The sequence below is a fragment of the Macaca thibetana genome, chromosome 2 (assembly GCF_024542745.1).
Source record: "Macaca thibetana thibetana isolate TM-01 chromosome 2, ASM2454274v1, whole genome shotgun sequence".
In the NCBI taxonomy this organism is placed as follows: Eukaryota; Metazoa; Chordata; class Mammalia; order Primates; family Cercopithecidae; genus Macaca; species Macaca thibetana.
The window spans coordinates 87,944,977-87,962,602 of NC_065579.1; the positions used below are offsets into that span (position 1 = coordinate 87,944,977).

Below are 17,626 nucleotides of genomic sequence, written 5' to 3' on the forward strand. Positions count from 1 at the left end.
CAGGTGTGAGCCACCATGCCTGGCCTGGAGCAGATTTTCTAACAATTCCTCTGTTCCCTTCTCTTCCTCCCTTTCTTGCTCCTTCCACTCCAGTACTTCTAGCCACGTTTCTGCTTCTCTTTCTCCCCTCTTTGATTCTTCCTTTCCGTTCAACCTCTGGCTCAGGCTGGCCAAGTTTCCAAATCAGGGAAGAAATTATTTGCAGAGCTGGTAGGTCTGAAGGACTGTGGCTACTGCAAACCTCAAATGGAATCCACTGCAGCCCCCTCCAGTTGCCTTCCTACTTTGGGCCTCTAAGTTATTCCTGCATTTTTCAGCACTTTCTACTTAGGGCTGTCCTGATCATCGATTCTGAACAAAGTTTCTTTTGTATTCTACATCTGGCCCTTCACCCTTTCTGCAAGGAAAAAATGTCCAAGTCTTTCTGGAAATGTAGCTTAGATACTTGAAATAAAAATGCTCCAATTCATTCATTTGAGCCGATTTTTTTTTAATAGGAATGTGGTGACATAAGACATAATATTAACACATGCCAATAATATTGATGTTAGCTGAGATTACTAGTTTACAATAACGCTATGTATTAACACTATTGACAGCACAAAGTGTTACTATCTTAATTTTATGATTTTTTATTATCATGTAATCAATGCATAGCCTAAAAATTATATAGAGAACATTGGTTTGGGGAGAATAAATCAGAAAGGCAGAGACACTGTAAAGAGAAAATCTAGTTAGGGGCTACTGGAAAAGTACAGACACTAGATGATGAATGCATGAACCAAGCTTTATAATTTGGCATTTGGAATAATTCCACTGTCAACAAAAGCTGTAAGATACTTTGGTAAGGGGGCCGGGCTTGGTGGCTCAGGCCTATAATCCCAGCACTTTGGGAGTCCAAGGCGGGCGGATCATGAGGTCAGGAGATTGAGACCATCCTGGCTAACACAGTGAAACCCCGTCTCTACTAAAAATACAAAAAAGTAGCCGGGCGTGGTGGCGGGTGCCTATAGTCCCAGCTACTCCGGAGGCTAAGGCAAGAGAATCACTTGAACCAGGGAGGTGGAGGTTGCAGGGAGCCGAGATGGCGCCACTGCACTCCAGCCTGGGCAACAGAGTGAAACTCTGTCTCAAAAAAAAAAAAAAGATATACTTTGGTATTCATAACCAAATCACTAAGTATTGCCACCTTTCCAAATCTGCAGAGTCCCTGGTCTCAGAAGCACACAATCCTAATTTCCCCAGCCCACATTCTCTCATTAAGGCACATTATTTTGTTTTGGATCTCAGCACACAGCTGCCAAACAGAATGCTTCTCCCCAGTGTCCGCCCAATTTTCTGCCTGCCTGGAGCCCGGAAGGTGCACCTGGGCAGAGCCAACGCAGGACACTTGGTGGGACCTCTCTGGCCACAGGCTCTCACAGGGAGTGGTCACTTGCCATGAGTAGTATTCAAAACCAGCAAGCAAGGTGTGGTCTGAGCTCCTTTAAGCTCCAGCGTTTGGGGGCTCCTGGTGAGTCCCCAGAGAAGAGTCCAGAAAGAAGAATGGAAGGAGGGTGGCCTGCGAGGGGGGGTGTCCTCCTCTGCCTCACTGTCAGTCTTCTGCTTCAAGGTAAGATGGGACAAGAACAGGGAAGACCAGAATGTGGTTCTGAGGGACACCTGGACTCACCTCTAGCACTTGGAGGGCATTCAGAATGAACGTGTTAAATATTTCTTCCATAATGTCTGTGTCCTGATTTCCTTTTGCTGACAGGTAGAAAAACATTTCACTGATGAGTACAAACAGACTTTCTCTATTCCTGCCTGCACAGGGATCTATCAAACCGTCTCATTTCACCACTTCTCCAATTCCACCTTTTCACCGACTTCTGATGCTCCTCTGCCTCAACCCTCTTCCCCCCTCCTTGTCTCTGTTTCTCTTGATGTGATATCTATGGGAAGAGTAGCTGCTGATTTTAAACATGCCCTGAGGGAGGGGACAATCTGAGGTGGAAATGAGTAGATATTTTGCTTCCATGAAGTAATATTTGTTCCCAATCTGGGCACGTACCTTAAATATTATGGAAAGAGATGGAGATAGAGAGAAGGAGGCAGAGAAAAGAACCATATAATGATGGCAATGGGGCGAAGATGCGACTCAGGTACTACCCAGATGGCTCCCTGGCCGTGGCCAAGAGACGATATCTGCACCGGTCTCACTTTGTGGTTTTTTGTTTTTTGTTGTTGTTTGTTTTTTGACATGGAGTCTCACTCTGTTGCCCAGGCTGGAGTGCAGTGGCATGATCTCGGCTCACTGCAACCTCCGCCTCCCAGGTTCAAGTGATTCTCCTGACTTAGCTTCCTGAATAGTTGGGATTACAGGCGCACACCACCACACCCAGCTGATTTTTGTATTTTTAGTAGAGATGGGGTTTCACCATGTTGGCCAGGATGGTCTCGATCTCTTGACCTTATGATCCACCCACCTCGGCCTCCCAAAGTGCTGGGATTACAGGCATGAGCCACCGCGCCTGGCACACCGGCCTCACTTTGTGACTGAACAAATGCTGTATGCTCAGTGATGTCACCTCGTGATCCCAATGCTAGAAATAACCCACAAGATAACTGAGGTCACTAAATCTGAGAAGAGCAAAATGAATGCATAGCACCAAGGTAAGCACCTAGTCAGATACCTACTACGTTTCCCATATCTACCTAGTAAGCACAGTTGTGTAAAATGTCTCTTATCCTCTTGATAAATCAGTTCTTGCCTTCAGTAGACCTAAGATCCTAAGAGTTAGAGAGAGAAATGCATTAGCATCGATTTTTAGGTGACCTGGACCACAAGATTTGGGCAGTTCTACTGCTAGGTGAGCCAAGAGCCTTGCGACGGGTACATTAAAGGACTCTTGGAAGTAGCTGCCATTGCACTTAAGCCAAGTTTTCATACAGATTTGGGCAAACTTTGCATGAGGATGAAACAATGGGAATGAGAATAGAGCCCTGACCTCAGCTCACCACATCAACTTCCACCATTTGCCTACCAGCCCAGCCCATCATCCCCCAACCATGGCCTTGGGAGTCTTGGCATGGGAAGGAGGGGCTCACCTGCTCCTCTCAGTATATCCCCTATTTTGTCTCTCTACAGAGAGACTCCAGCCCTGGAAATAGAGTCCCTCTCTCACGGAGTCTCTGCTCTCTATAGGAAAAGGCGACGCTTTTACCATCAATTGCTCAGGCTTTGACCAGCATGGGGTTGACCCTGCTGCCTTCCAAGCAGTGTTTGACAGAAAGGCCTTCTGTCCATTCACCAACTACAGCATCCCTACCCATGTCAACATCTCCTTCACCCTGTCTGCCATCCTGGGAGTGGTGAGATTTAGTCCCTGCATCTTTACCATGGCTTCTAATAAGGAACAAGGACCCTCTGCCCTGTCAACCCAACATGGCCCTGGCCCCGTGGTGAACAAGAGGTACCCTGGATGGATTTAACACAAGTTAGATGGTTTTCCTATGCAATGGAGAGGCACGAAGAAGAATACTACAGTGATATTTTTTCAGGAAGCCATTTGTCTTTGAATCCTGTCGTTTCTAGAATTCTCTAGAAAAAAGTAGTCTGTATATTAATTAAAATCAGAATTGCCCGTAGACACAAGGGAAACAAGTGAGGAAAAGACAATTCAGCATCTACAACAATGCCTGACCCAATAAATTAGTAAATATTGGTGGGAATATGAGGTGGACATGGGCCAAACCTTTTTACACTAATAATCCTGCATGGAAATTTCCTCGTCAGGATGCACAGCTCCAGCTGCTGACGTCATTCCTGTGGATGGATTTGGTAAGGCAGATTCAAGTATCTCCTCCCCACTTCATTTATAATTTTAAGCCTGAGGAGTTAGAAGTGACTTAAAGGGGCCAGGAGCGGTGGCTCACGCCTGTAATCCCAGCACTTTGGGAGGCCGAGGCAGGTGGATCACCTGAGGTCAGGAGTTCGAGACCAGCCTGACCAACATGGTAAAACTCCATCGCTAATAAAAATACAAAAATTATCTGGGTGTGGTGGCAGGTGCCTGTAATCCCAGCTATTCGAGAGGCTGAGACAGAAGAATTGCTTGAACCAGGGAGGCAGAGGTTGCAGAGAGCCAAGATTGTGCCACTGCACCCCAGCCTAGGTGACAAGAGCGAAACTCCATCTCACACACACACACACACACACAAAAGTGACTTAAAAGTTTTCTAGTTCAAACCTCTACCCAAAGTATAACTTTTTTTGGGATCTGGGACAAAATAACTCCATGTAGAATTGGACTCACCGTGGGAACCCAAACCTCCCCGGGAATCTTAGGAAGGAAGAAATAGCAACTCAAAAAAAAAAAAAATGCTAAGTGGTTGCAGGCCAATATATTGGTGTGGTCCTAGCTCCAAGTGATTTTAGGCCATATTTAATATCTACCTGACAAAAGCTATCAAGGGGCACTTTTCTGGTGACACTTTGTTAAATCAAGAATGGGGGGGATAGGCTGTGGTCATTAGGGTCACAAATGGGAGTGGGAGGATCAAGGTGTAAAGAAGAATGGAAAGGGTGGGAGAGGCCGACAGGAGAAGCTCACCATCACTCACCTCTGTCCCTCACTGCCCTGATGCAGGTGTGGGACAATCCTTTCATTAGTTGGAACCCAAAAGAGTGTGTTGGCATCAATAAACTCACGGTATTAGCTGAAAACCTGTGGCTCCCAGACATCTTTATCATGGAATCGTGCGTATCCAGGCTGGGGAAGCCAACGTGAAACCTCATCTGCCAAGAACAGCCTAGGGTCAGCACAGGGCATGGGGCCACCAAAAGATTCAGGCACACAGTCTCGACAAACCGACTTCCACAAATCACTACAAGTAGAAGAGGCGAGAGAGTGACATTAAAGAAAGAGCCCAGGGCCAGGCAAGGTGGCTCACGCCTGTAATCCCAGCAATTTGGGAGGCCGAGGCAAGTGGATCACCTGAGGTCAGGAGTTCGAGACCAGGCTGACCAACATGTTGAAACCATATCTCTAATAAAAATACAAAATTAGCCGGGTGTGGTGGTGGGCGCCTGTAATTCCAGCTAATCGGGAGGCTGAGGCAGGAGAATTGCTTGAACCTGGGAGGCAGAGGTTGCAGTGAGCCGAGATTGAGTCACTGAACTCCAGCCTGGGCAACAAGAGTGAAACTTTGTCTCAAAAACAAAAAATAAATAAAAAGAGAAAGAGCCTAGAAGGAGAGCACAGCAGGGGAGGCCCTGGAAGGAAGGGAGACAAGAGCTGATAAAGCCTCCATCTCTTCCCTTCCTTCCCCAAACAGCATGGATGTGTCTCAGATGCCTTCAGGTCTCACTGCCTATATCAGCAGTGAAGGTCAAATAAAGTACAATAAGCCAATGAGGGTGACCAGCATCTGTAACCTGGACATCTTCTACTTCCCTTTTGACCAACAGAACTGTACCTTCACCTTCAGTTCTTTCCTCCACACAGGTAAGTGTGACACATTTTGGTAGCTGTTTAAGATTCAGGGAAAGACATTTGAGTGGTGTAGGTATCGTTAGAAAAGGTTTTGGATCAGTGTTGCTCCACTCTGGTGGCCTAACAAAGCTTTTTGAAAATACCAATAACTGTCCAGGCACAGTGGCTCACACTGTAATCTCAGCACTTTGGGAGGCAAAGGCGGGACGAACACTTGTGCTCAGGAGTTTGAGACCAGCCTGGGCAACATAGTGAGACCTCGATCTCTACAAAATATAAAAAGAATTAGCCCCAGCTACTTGGGAGGCTGAGGCAGGAGGATCATTTGAGCCACAGAGGCTGAGGCTGCAGTGAGCTGTGATTGCACACTGCATTCCAGCCTGAGTGACAGAGTGAGACTCTGTTTTTAAAACAAAAAACAGGGCCGGGTGCGGTGGCTCATGCCTGTAATCCCAGCACTTTGGGAGACCGAGGCAGGCGGATCACAAGGTCAGGAGATTGAGACCATCCTGGCTAACACAGTGAAACCCTGTCTCTACTAAAAGTACAAAAAAAAAAATTAGCCAGGCGTGGTGGCGGACAGCTGTAGTCCCAGCTACTTGGGAGGCTGAGGCAGGAGAATGGCATGACCTGGGAGGCAGAGCTTGCAGTGAGCCGAGATCGTGCCACTGCACTCCAGCCTGGGCGACAGAGCAAGACTCCGTCTCCAAAAAGAAAAAAAAAAAAAAAAACAAAACAGGCCGGGCGCAGCGGCTCACGTCTGTAATCCCAGCACTTTGGGAGGCCAAGACCGGCGGATCATGAGGTCACGAGATCCAGACCATCCTGACTAACACAGTGAAACCCCGTCTCTGCTAAATATACAAAAAATCAGCCGGTCATAGTGGCGGGCGCCTGTAGTCCCAGCTACTAGGGAAGCTGAGGCAGGAGAATGGTGTGAAACTCGGGAGGGAGAGGTTGCAGTGAGCCGAGATTGCACCACTGCACTCCAGCCTGGGCGACAGAGCGAGACTCTGTCTCAAAAACAAAACAAAACAAAACAAAAACAAAAAAAAATCCTAATAACTGCACATCACCCCAGATGCCAATTAAATTGTCCCAGGTGGGGCCCAGGTGATGCTAACATGCAGACAGGGTTAAGAACTGCTGCTTTACAAGCTGGGCGGCCCTTGTGCCAAATGAGGCCCAGCTGACTCTGAGCTGCTGCACACCTATAATTTTTAGCTCAAATCTTTTAACTCTAATAGCTAACACACTTAAAAACCGGTAAATTAATATAACCGAATGCCACCAGGTGTCACGTGGCAGATTTGGATAAACTAAAACCATCAAAGTGGGCATGCATATAATTATTAAAATATTGAGCTCTTCAAGCTTGATTCCACTAAAACACCACCATACAACTGGGGGACTGAGAAGGAAAATAGGAACGACTCCAAAAGTTCTTGACTCACATTTGAGTCATATCCAATATTCCCATAATGAACTAGATTCACTCTTGTTTTCAACAACAAAAGAAATTAATGCTGCTGCCCACACACGTATGAATTGCTAGTCAGGTAACCCACTTCTGAGAAAACCAGAATACCCTGCTTTAAAAGGACAGACGAAAATTTGTTTTAGAAGCTCAGTGGGGGAGGAATCCAATTTCGTGGGCAGACTTACCTGTGTAGTAATGAACTGACCGGCCTCCCTTCCAGTGGACGGCATGCTGCTGGGCATGGACAAGGAGGTGTGGGAGATCACAGACACGTCTCACAATGTCATCCGAACCCAGGGGGAGTGGGAGCTCTTGGGCATCAACAAGGCCACCCCAAAGATGTCCATGGGCAACAACCTATATGACCAGATCATGTTCTATGTGAGTCCAGGGGTCCCTGTTTGACTTCTGATCCCAGCAGCTTCGTGATTGTCCTCTTGACCTAATGCTCTTTGGGAAGTGAAAAAGAAGCTCCAGGCCGGGATCAGTGGTTCACCCCTGTAATCCCAACACTTTGGGAGGCCGAGGTGGGCGGATCACCTGAGGTCAGGAGTTCAAGACCAGCCTGGCCAACATGGTGAAACCCCGTCTCTACTAAAAAAAAAAAAAAAAAATTAGCCAGGTGTGGTGGTACATGCCTGTAGTTCCAGCTACTCGGGAGGCTGAGACAGGAGAATCGCTTGAACCCAGGAGGTGGAGGCTGCAGTGAGCTGAGATAGTGCCCCTGCACTCCAGCCTGGGCAAGACAGTGAGACTCCATCTCAAAAAAAAAAAAAAAGTTCCAGAGGGTTGGGCGCCTGCTCCCCACTGCCCCATCTACCTAATTACCCTGAAGCAGGATCCCCAAGGCCTCCCCCGCTCCCCATTCACCCACTCCTCATTCACCCGCTGCTGCTCTGGAGAGGGGAGGAATGGCTGGACTGTAATAAGCCCTGCCACTCAGAATGGAACAGCTCACCCCTACTGCTCACAATGACTTCAAGGGTCCACTTGCACCTAAAATTCTCCAGTCATTGTGTTCCTAGTAGGTTAAAAATGAATGCAAATTAGACAACAAATCAGAGGCCGCTATGTAGACGAGCACAATTAAATATGCATATGTTACTTAAAAAGATCGTCCCCAGCAGCCTCACAGCACATTGGCAAGGATTGGGGTCAGATATACAAATTGAGCCCTCTGCCATCTATTTATCTGCCATCTTCTCTGGTCTCTTTCCAGGTGGCCATCAGGCACAGGCCCAGCCTCTACATCATAAACCTGCTGGTGCCCAGTAGCTTTCTGATTGCCATTGACGCCCTCAGCTTCTACCTGCCAGCAGAGAGCGAGAATCACGCCCCATTCAAGATAACGCTTCTGCTGGGCTGCAACGTCCTCCTGCTCATGATGAATGACTTGCTTCCTGCCAGTGGCAACCCCTTCATCAGTATGGCTCCTCCCACTTTCCGGAGGAGAAAAGGCACCCAGGGCCAGGGAGGAGGGCCAGGAGAAATGGCTGCTGCTCCGCCGAAGGAAGGAAGGAAGGGGCTGTGAAAGAAGACTGGATTTAGGAAAGAGGCATGAGAAATACTTACAGATAAATTTGCCTGGTTTACTTATAATTTGTTCTGCCCTCAGGTGTCTACTTCGCCCTGTCCCTCTCCCTGATGGTGGGCAGCCTGCTGGAGACCATCTTCATTACCTACCTGCTGCACGTGGCCACCACCCAGCCCGCACCCCTGCCTCTGTGGTTCCACTCCCTGCTGCTCCACTGCACCAGCCCAGGGAGATGCTGTCCCACTGCAGCCTGGAAGGGAAATAAAGGCCTGGGTCTCACCCCCACCCACCTGCCTGGTGAGGGAAGTCAGCACTGCCCACACTCCTCTAATCCTGTCCCTTCCCACTTCATGGCTGAGCCTCTGTCCTCTCCACAGGCACAAAGGAGGCGGGGGAGTTAACAGGGAAGCAGCTGGGACCCAGAGAGACCGAGCTAGATGGGGGCTCAGGATGCACAAAGACCCAGCTAATGGAGCAGTGGGTGCAGTTCAGCCACGCGATAGACACCCTGCTCTACCAGACTCACTTTCCTTATCTTAGCCACTTATCCCCAGTGACTACCATGTCCCCTTCTAAATTCCAAAAACTCCAGCACAGTACTACCAAGCAGGTTCAGGATGGCCCTGGACAATTTCCTGTCTGTTGCTCAGGCTGCGTATTCCTGCTCACCTTCAGTCTCCCTGAGCTACCACCTAACTCCTCACTCCCTGATCAATGGAAGTCCAGGTCAGTGGAGTCTCTCCTTGATCAATCACCCCAATAAACAACTTTCCAGGAACTACTGGCTCTTCAGTTTGTTTGTTTGTTTATTTATTTATTGAGACAGAGTCTTGCTCTGTCACCCAGGCTGGAGTGCAGTGGTGCCATCTCAGCTCACTGCAACCTCCACCTCCCAGGCTCAAGTGATTCTCATACCTCAGCCTCCTGAGTAGCTGGGATTACAGGTGCACACCATCACACCCAGGTAATTTTTGTATTTTTAGTAGAGACGGGGTTTCGCCATGTTGGCCAGGCTGGTCTGGAACTCCTGACCTCAAGTGTTCTGCCTGCCTCGGCCTCCCAAAGTGCTGGGATTACAAGCGTGAGCCACCTCATCCAGCCCTCTTCGTTATATTTATTACAAACTCTGGGGTGGAGACTCCTCTTGCAGAAGCTTTGATACTTCCCCCTAAGCAGGTGTAATCTGATGTGATGTTAAGGGTTTTAGACACTTTCAGAGTTTTATAAGAATAAGAAAGACAAGTCTTATTTGTGAGAAATTATTTCATTTGCAATAAAATATTTACAAATGCAAAGTGTTCCTTTCAGCAACCATTTCTTTTTCACTTTCCTTCACCTCTCATTCCTGAAATTGCTCTTTAAAATAAATCATACATTATGTCATTCTTTTTTATTCTAACGGGTTTCTCTTACTTCATAACATCAAACAGAGTGGGATTTCTAAATATGCGTGCTTGAGGCTGGGTGGCTTATGCCTGTAATCCCAGCACTTTAGGAGGCCAAGGAGAGAGGCCAGGAGTTTGAGCCCAGCCTGGGCAACAAAGAGAGACCTTGTCTCTACAAAAATAATAATTAACTAATTAATTAAAAATTAGCCAGGTGCAATGGTACATGCCTGTAGTCCTAGCTACTCGAGGGACTAAAGTAGAAGGATCGCTGGAGCCCAGTTCAAAGTTACAGGGAGCCATGATCGCACCCTTGCAATCCAGCTTGGGCAACAGAGCAAGAACCAGTCTCTTAAAAATAAAATAAAACCAAAAAAAGTTTTTTAAGTTCCCTGTTAATAGTAGTTCACAGCAGGGCTCGGTAGCTCATGCCTGTAATCCTAGCACTTTGGGAGGCTGAGGCGGGTGGATCTCAAGGTCAGGAGTTCAAGACCAGTCTGGCCAATATGGTGAAACCCCATCTCTACTAAAAATACAAAAACTAGCCGGGCGTGGTGGTGGGCACCTGTAGTCCCAGCTACTTTGGAGGCTGAGGCAGAAGAATTGATTGAACCTGGAAGGCGGAGATTGCAATGAGCCGAGATTGTGCCACTGTACTCCAGGCTGGGTGACAGAGCAAGACTCTGTCTCAAAAAAAAAAAAAGTATTTCACACTTTCATCAGCAGCTATAATCATGGGAGAATTCTAATAGCTAGCTGCGAGCAAGACCCTGAGGAGAAACAGAAATTGAAAGGGAAAGTCAAAAAACACCAGAGACAAATTTCTGGATATTTCAATTGGATAAACACATTTCAGGGATTTATTCGTTTACCCTTCTGCCTCCCCTAAGAGTGTGCTTTCATAAAGATCAGGGTCAATGTCTCATCCATTTTTGTAGTTTAGCGCATGGTACCACATCTGGCACATCATGGATACTTAATACAGACTTGGGTTTTTTTGTTTTTTTCTTTCCAGCTTTTAGGTTCAAGGGGTACATGTGCAGGTTTGTTACCTGGGTAAATTACATATCGCAGGGGTTTGGTGTACAGATAATATTGTCATCCAGCTTAATATCCGATAGGTAGTTTTTTTTGTTCGGTTGGTTTTTTTTTTCTTTTTTTTCTTTTTTTTTTTTTTTTTTGTTGAGATAGAGTTTTGCTCTTGTTGCCCAGGCTGGGGTGCAATGGCGTGATCTTGGCTCATGGCAACCTCCACTTCCCGGGTTCAAGCTATTCTTCTGCCTCAGCCTCCCAAGTAGCTGGGATTACAGGCGTGCACTACCATGCCCAGTTAATTTTGTATTTTTAGTAGAGACGTGGTTTCTCCATGTTGGTCAGGCTGGTCTCAAACTCCTGACCTCAGGTGATCCGCCTGTCTTGGTCTCCCAAAGTGCTGGGATTACAGGTGTGAGCCACTGTGCCCGGCCACCTGATAGGTAGTTTTTCAATCATCATCCTCCCCCCACCCTCCATCCTCAAGTAGGCCCCAGTGTCTATTGTTCCCTTCTTCGTGTCCATGTGTATTCAGTGTTTAGCTCTCGCTTATAAGTGGGAACATGAAGTACTTGGTTTTCTTTTTCTTTTTGAGATGGAGTCTCGCTCTGTCACCATGCTGGAGTGCAGCAGCACGATCTCAGTTCACTGCAACCTCCACCTCCCCGGTTCAAGTGATTCTCCTGCCTCAGCCTCCCCAGTAGCTGGGACTACAGGGGCCCGCCAACATGCCCAGCTAATATTTTGTATTTTCAATAGAGACAGGTTTCACCATGTTGGCCAGGATGATCTCAATCTCTTGACCTTGTGATCCACCTGCCTCAGCCTCCCAAAGTGCTGGGATTACAGGCATGAGACAATGTGCCCGGCCTTTACAAGCACCCACCACTACACCCGGCTAATTTTGTATTTTTAGTAGAGACAGGTTCTCACTATGTTGGTCAGGCTGGTCTCAAACTCCTGACCTCAGGTGATCCACCTGTCTCGGCCTCTGAAAGTGTTGGGATTACAGGCTGAGCCACTGCGCCTGGCAGTACTTAGTTTTCTGTTCCTGTGTTAATTCTCTTAAGATAAGGCCTCTGGCTCCATCCATGTTTCTACAAAGGCCATTATCTCCTTTTTTATGACCGTGTAGTATTCCATGTGCATATGTACCGTATTTTCTTTATCCAGTCTACCATTGATGTGCTTCTAGGTTGATTCCATGTCTGCTATTGTGAATAGTCCTAAAATGAACATACATTTGCATGGGTCTTTATGGTAGAATGATTTACATTCATTTGAGTATATATCTGTGATAGAATTGCTGGGTCAAATGGTAGCTCTATTTTAAGTTCTTTGAGAAATCTCCACACTGCTTTCCACAGTGGCTGAACTAATTTGCATTCCCACCAGCAGCATATACATGTTCTCTTTCCTCCACAACCTCTCCAGCATCTGTTATTTTTTTCCAACTTTTACATAACAGCCAATCTGACTGGAGTGAGATGATATGTCATTGTAGTTTGGATTGCATTTCCCTAACACTTAGTGATATTGAGCATTTTCTCACATTCTTCTTGGCCACACATGTGTCTTCTTTTGAGAAGTAAATACAGCCTTGTTGAATGAGTAAATGTGTGAATGAATGCCAGCCAGCCAAAATCCACATTTTACTAGCTCTAACTGTAAATCCCTTCCCAACATATTTTATTTTATTTTCTTTATCAAATGTGGAAAATTAACGCAACACATCTTCATGTGTCAACTATCTCTGAGTTCTTGGAGATGTTACTTATATCCTGGCAAAGGCATTTCTGATATCAGATTCTCTTGTTTCCTTCTTCTTTCCATTACTTGGAACATATTTCCCACTCAGAAACTCACTTGGTTTTTGCCAATAACTTAAAATGAAGAATGTCTATTAAGCCATTGAGGAATTTCAAATTTCTTAAGATCACTTTTTTATGATTTATTTTCCTTCCCCATTTCCACATTTATATTTCTCTAGATGTCATCTTGCGATTTTTTTCATACATATGCAACTTGAGGTTTTCCATGCTAAGACTTTTGTTTGACAATGCCCTTTGCAAAAGAACATTCTGCTGATATGTTCAGGTGGAAGTGAGACTTGTGGGGTAAAATATGACCTGACAATGAGGCAAAATATATTAAACTACTACTAGCCAACATAGGCCAGCAGGAACATTAGCGGTGTTTCACAATTTGGGAGGGAATGGTTCTGGTTTCTGATATCTCTCATTTTAAAAAAGAGAAAATGAGGGGTGTAGTGGCTCATGCGTGTAATCCCAAAACTTTGGAAGGCCTCGGCAGGAGGATTGCTTCAGCCCAGGAGTTTGAGATCAGCCTGGGCAACATAACAAGACTTCTTTTCTACAACAGCGACAACAACAAACAAAAATCAGCTGGGCATGGTGGCGTGTGCCTGCAGTCCCAGCTACTTGAGGGGCTGAGGTGGGAGGATCGCTTGAGCCCAGGAGGTCTACAGTGCAGTGCGCTGTGATCGCCCCACTGCACTCCAGCCTTGGCTACAGAGTGAGACTCCGTCTCAATAAAGAAATAAATATACACACACACACGCGCGCGCGTGCACACACACACACACACACACAGTAGCCCTTGTGATCATAACTTTATTTTTTGTCCTTTATTTTTTATTAAAAACCTCTGTAGGTGTGTACATTGGAAATTTATGAACTCTGTAAAAATAAGACAATTGGCCCTGGATACACTACTCTCATCAAATGCTTGATTATTGTCTAACTTCTTGGGTAATTTCTACTCATGTCCCACTCTTTCCTTTCCTTGGCAGCATCTAGGGTCATGCTCACAACCTCTTCACGTCTCATTGTTTATTTTCTTTCTTTCTTTCTATTCTTTTTTTTTTCCATGGAGTCTTGCTCTGTCTCCCAGACTGGAGTGCAGTGACGTGATCTTGGCTCACTGCAACCTCCGCCTCCCAGGTTCAAGCGATTCTCCTGCCTCAGCATCCCAAGTAGCTGGGATTACAGGCATCTGCCACCAGGCCTGGCTAATTTTTTTTTTTTTTTTTTTTTTTTTTTAGTAGAGACAGGGTTTCACCATGTTGGTCAGGCTGGTTTTGAACTCCTGACCTCTGGTGATCCAGCCGCCTCGGCCTCCCAAAGTGTTGGGATTACAGGCGTGAGCCACCACGCCTAGCCAATTTTCTTATTATTTAAATAATTCTCAGAAGACTTTCTCCAAGAATAATTTCTTCCTACTTATTCTTTCAGTAATTCATATATCTGACCATTCTTATGGTATGTTTTTTGGGTTTTTTTGTTTTTTTGTTTTGTTTTGTTTTGAAACAGAGTCTCACTCCGTTGCCCAGGCTGGAGTGCAATGGTGTGATCTTGGCTCACTGCAACCTCTGCTTCCTGGGTTCAAGCAATTCTCCTTCTACAGCCTCCCGACTAGCTGGGATTACAGGTGCGCACCACAATGCCCAGCTAATTTTTTAAAATATTTTTAGTGGAGACAGAGTTTTGCCATGTTGGCCAGACTGGTCTCAAACTCCTGACCTCAAGTGATCCACCTGCCTCGGCCTCCCTAAGTGCTGGAATTGCAGGCATGAGCCACCACGTCTGGCCTCTTAGGGTATGTTTTTGTCTCATCATTATCTTTGATTCCTTCCATCTTCTAGAAATCCAACATGTCTATGGACAATACCATATTTCACACTTATCCCCTCTCTTCCTTCATCTCTATTTGTTTATCTGAAAACTAAGCTCATCTGTCTGCTCTTCACTACTCCCTCTCGCTCTCTCCTTCCTCCATTACTCTTCCTGACTTTTTCCTTTTCTTTCTTTTTCTTTTTTTTTTTTTTTTTTTTTTTTGAGACAGTTTCACTCTTGTTGTCCAGGCTGCAGTGCAGTGGCACAATCTTGGTTCACTGCAACCTCTGCCACCCGGGTTCCAGCGATTCTCCTGCTCAGTCTCCCAAGTAGCTGGGATTACAGGCACCTGCCACTGCACCTGGCTAATTTTTTGTTTTAGTTTTTGTAGAGACGGGGTTTTACCATGTTGGCCAGGCTGGTCTTGAACTTCTGACCTTGTGATCCACCCTTCTCAGCCTCCCAAAGTGCTGGGATTACAGGCATGAGCCACTGTGCCTAGCCCCTGTATTTTTTCCTTATACCAACCCTTTCACTATCATTTCTCCTTAATGATTTCACTAGCTTGTTGCAAACCTCTCATCCACATCTGACATTTAGGAAAACTCGTCTAGATCATCATCCTTAATAATTCAAAGGTGATGCTCATGATACTGATTATTCCATATATATGGCATAGATGTCAAAATCTATACAAAATAAGTAGCACTTAAAATACACTATGACGGCCAGGCACGGTGGCTCATGCCTGTAATCCTAGCACTTTGGGAGGCCGAGGGGGGCGGATCACCTGAGGCCAGGAGTTTGATACCAGCCTGACCAATATGGTGAAACCCCATCTTTACTAAAATACAAAAAATTAGCCGAGCGTGGTGGCAGGTGCCTGTAATCCCAGCTACTCAGGAGGCTAAGGCAGGAGAATTGCTTGAACCTAGGAGGCAGAGGTTGCAGTGAGCCAAGTTTGGGCCACTGCACTCCAGCCTGGGTGATCAGGTGAGGCTCCTTCTCAAAAATAAATAAATAAATAAAAATAAAAAATAAATAAAATAAAATACACCATGAGAATGTTCTACTACATGTGAGGCCATCTGTTGCAAGGAACACCAGGAGGTTTGCAGCTTCTTACAAGCAAGCGTGATGACTTATAAAGGTGCAACTCAGGAGATAGAAGATAAACACAATTAGGAAATAAGTCATTCTTTAAGATTCTTCCCTTCAGGGTAATTTAGTAATTCTGTCAAATTATCCAAAGCCAACATTTTCTAGATATGGGTCTCTTTTTACTCCCTAGCTTTTGCTACACACTTTGTTTTTTTTTTTTTTGGAGACAGAATCTTGCTCTGTCGCCCAGGCTGGAGTGCAGTGGTGTGATCTCAGTTCACTGTAACCTCCACCTCCCAGATGCAAGTGATTCTTGTGCCTCAGTCTCCGGAATAGCTGGGATTACAGGTGTGTACCACCACATCTGCTAATTTTTGTATTTTTTTTTTTTTTTTTTTAGTAGAGACGGGGTTTCACCATGTTAGCCAGGCTGGTCTCTAACTCCTGACCTCAGGTAATCCACCCACCTCGGCTTTCCAAAGTGCTGGAATTACAGGCGTGAGTCACTGCACCCGGCCGTGATCCTTTCTTTTCTTTCCTTCTTTCTTCTTTTTTTTTTTTTTTTTTTTGAGATGGAGTCTCGCTCTGTCACCCAGGCTGGAGTACAGTGGTGCCATCTCAGCTCACTGCAAGCTCCGCCTTCTGGGTTCAAGCCATTCTCCCACCCCGGCCTCCCAAGTAGCTGGGACTACAGGTGCCTGCCACCACGCCCAGCTAATTTTTTTTTTTTTTTTTTGTATTTTTGTATTTTTAGTAGAGCCGGGGTTTCACCGTGTTAACCAGGATGGTCTCGATCTCCTGACCTTGTGATCTGCCCACCTCAGCCTCCCAAAGTGCTGGGATTACAGGCGTGAGCCACTGCACCCGGCTAGCTGGCTCTTTTCTTTTTTCTTTTCTTTTCTTTTCTTCTTTCCTTCTTTCTTTCTTTCTTCCTCCTTCCTTCCTTCTTTCCCTCCCTCCCTCCCTCCTTCTTTCTTTCCCTCCCTCCCTCCCTTCCTTCCTTCCATCTATCCTTCCTTCCTTCAAGGAGTCTCACTCTGTAGCCCAACCTGAAGTGCTATGGTGTGCAATGGCGTGATTTCGGCTCACTGCAACCTCTGCCTCCTAGGCTCAAGCAGTTCTCTTGCCTCAGTCTCCCAAGTATCTGGGATTACAGGCGCCTGCCACCACTCCCGACTAATTTTTTGTATTTTAGTTTCACCATGTTGAATAGTTCACGAACTCCTGACCTCAGGTGATCTGCCCACCTTGGCCACCCAAAGTGTTGGGATTATAGGAATGAGCCACCGCGCATGGCCTCCACACTTTTTAATCATACTCTTCACTAGATACCAGGGGAGCCGTAGTTCTCTCTGCTTGCCTACTTTCTACTCCGGCAAAAGTGAAAAGCATACCCCTTGTCTATATCCTCCTACTTGCTAAGCAAAGATCTACTTAGATCCCCAGTTTGAGGGATCTTAAGTACTTTCTTTTAACTCTTCTCTGCCTTACAGCAGATTCCATCTTTCATGCATTATCTGAGCCACTTCGAGACACTTAGTCACCCAAAGCAGTTTCTTATTTCAACATTCAATCAGTCTTTTTTTTTTTTTTGAGACAATATTTCACTCTTGTTGCCCAGGCTAGAGTGCAATAGCACGATCTCGACTCACTGCAACCTCTGCCTTCCGGGTTCAAGCGATTCTCCTGCCTCAGCCTTCGGAGAAGCTGGGATTACTGGTGCCCGCCACCAGACTCAGCTAATTTTTGTATTTTTTAGTAGAGACAGGGTTTCACCTTGTTGGCCAGGTTGGTCTCTAACTCCTGAGCTCAAGTGATTCACCTGCCTTGGCCTCCCAAAGTGCCGGGATTACAGGTGTGAGCCACCGTGCCCAGCCTACATTCAGTCATTCTTAACCCATATTTTGAATCATTAATCCAGTCTTTTAATATACTAGGTGCAACACACAGCAGGCATACCAAAACATCAGATGCAACAAGAA

General features: G+C 46.1%; 3 protein-coding genes across 3 annotated transcripts in view; 2 read left to right on the forward strand and 1 right to left on the reverse strand.

The window, feature by feature from the left end:
- PARL (presenilin associated rhomboid like) overlaps positions 1-16,312 on the reverse strand; it is a 231,691-nt gene extending 215,379 nt beyond the window's left edge. Inside the window, exon 1 of the mRNA XM_050780194.1 lies at positions 16,309-16,312. The gene's annotated coding sequence lies outside the window, so the exon portion shown is untranslated. The remainder of the gene's footprint in view (positions 1-16,308) is intronic.
- ABCF3 (ATP binding cassette subfamily F member 3) overlaps positions 1-17,626 on the forward strand; it is a 291,373-nt gene that overhangs the window by 146,991 nt on the left and 126,756 nt on the right. The window lies entirely within an intron of this gene.
- Positions 1,546-17,626, forward strand: part of LOC126948955 (5-hydroxytryptamine receptor 3C-like) — a 32,790-nt gene continuing 16,709 nt past the window's right edge. Inside the window, exons 1-9 of the mRNA XM_050781381.1 lie at positions 1,546-1,612; positions 3,188-3,354; positions 3,779-3,823; positions 4,632-4,741; positions 5,320-5,489; positions 7,178-7,338; positions 8,177-8,381; positions 8,573-8,788; positions 8,869-9,217. Coding sequence (XP_050637338.1) covers positions 1,546-1,612; positions 3,188-3,354; positions 3,779-3,823; positions 4,632-4,741; positions 5,320-5,489; positions 7,178-7,338; positions 8,177-8,381; positions 8,573-8,788; positions 8,869-9,217 — 1,490 coding nt within the window. The remainder of the gene's footprint in view (positions 1,613-3,187; positions 3,355-3,778; positions 3,824-4,631; positions 4,742-5,319; positions 5,490-7,177; positions 7,339-8,176; positions 8,382-8,572; positions 8,789-8,868; positions 9,218-17,626) is intronic.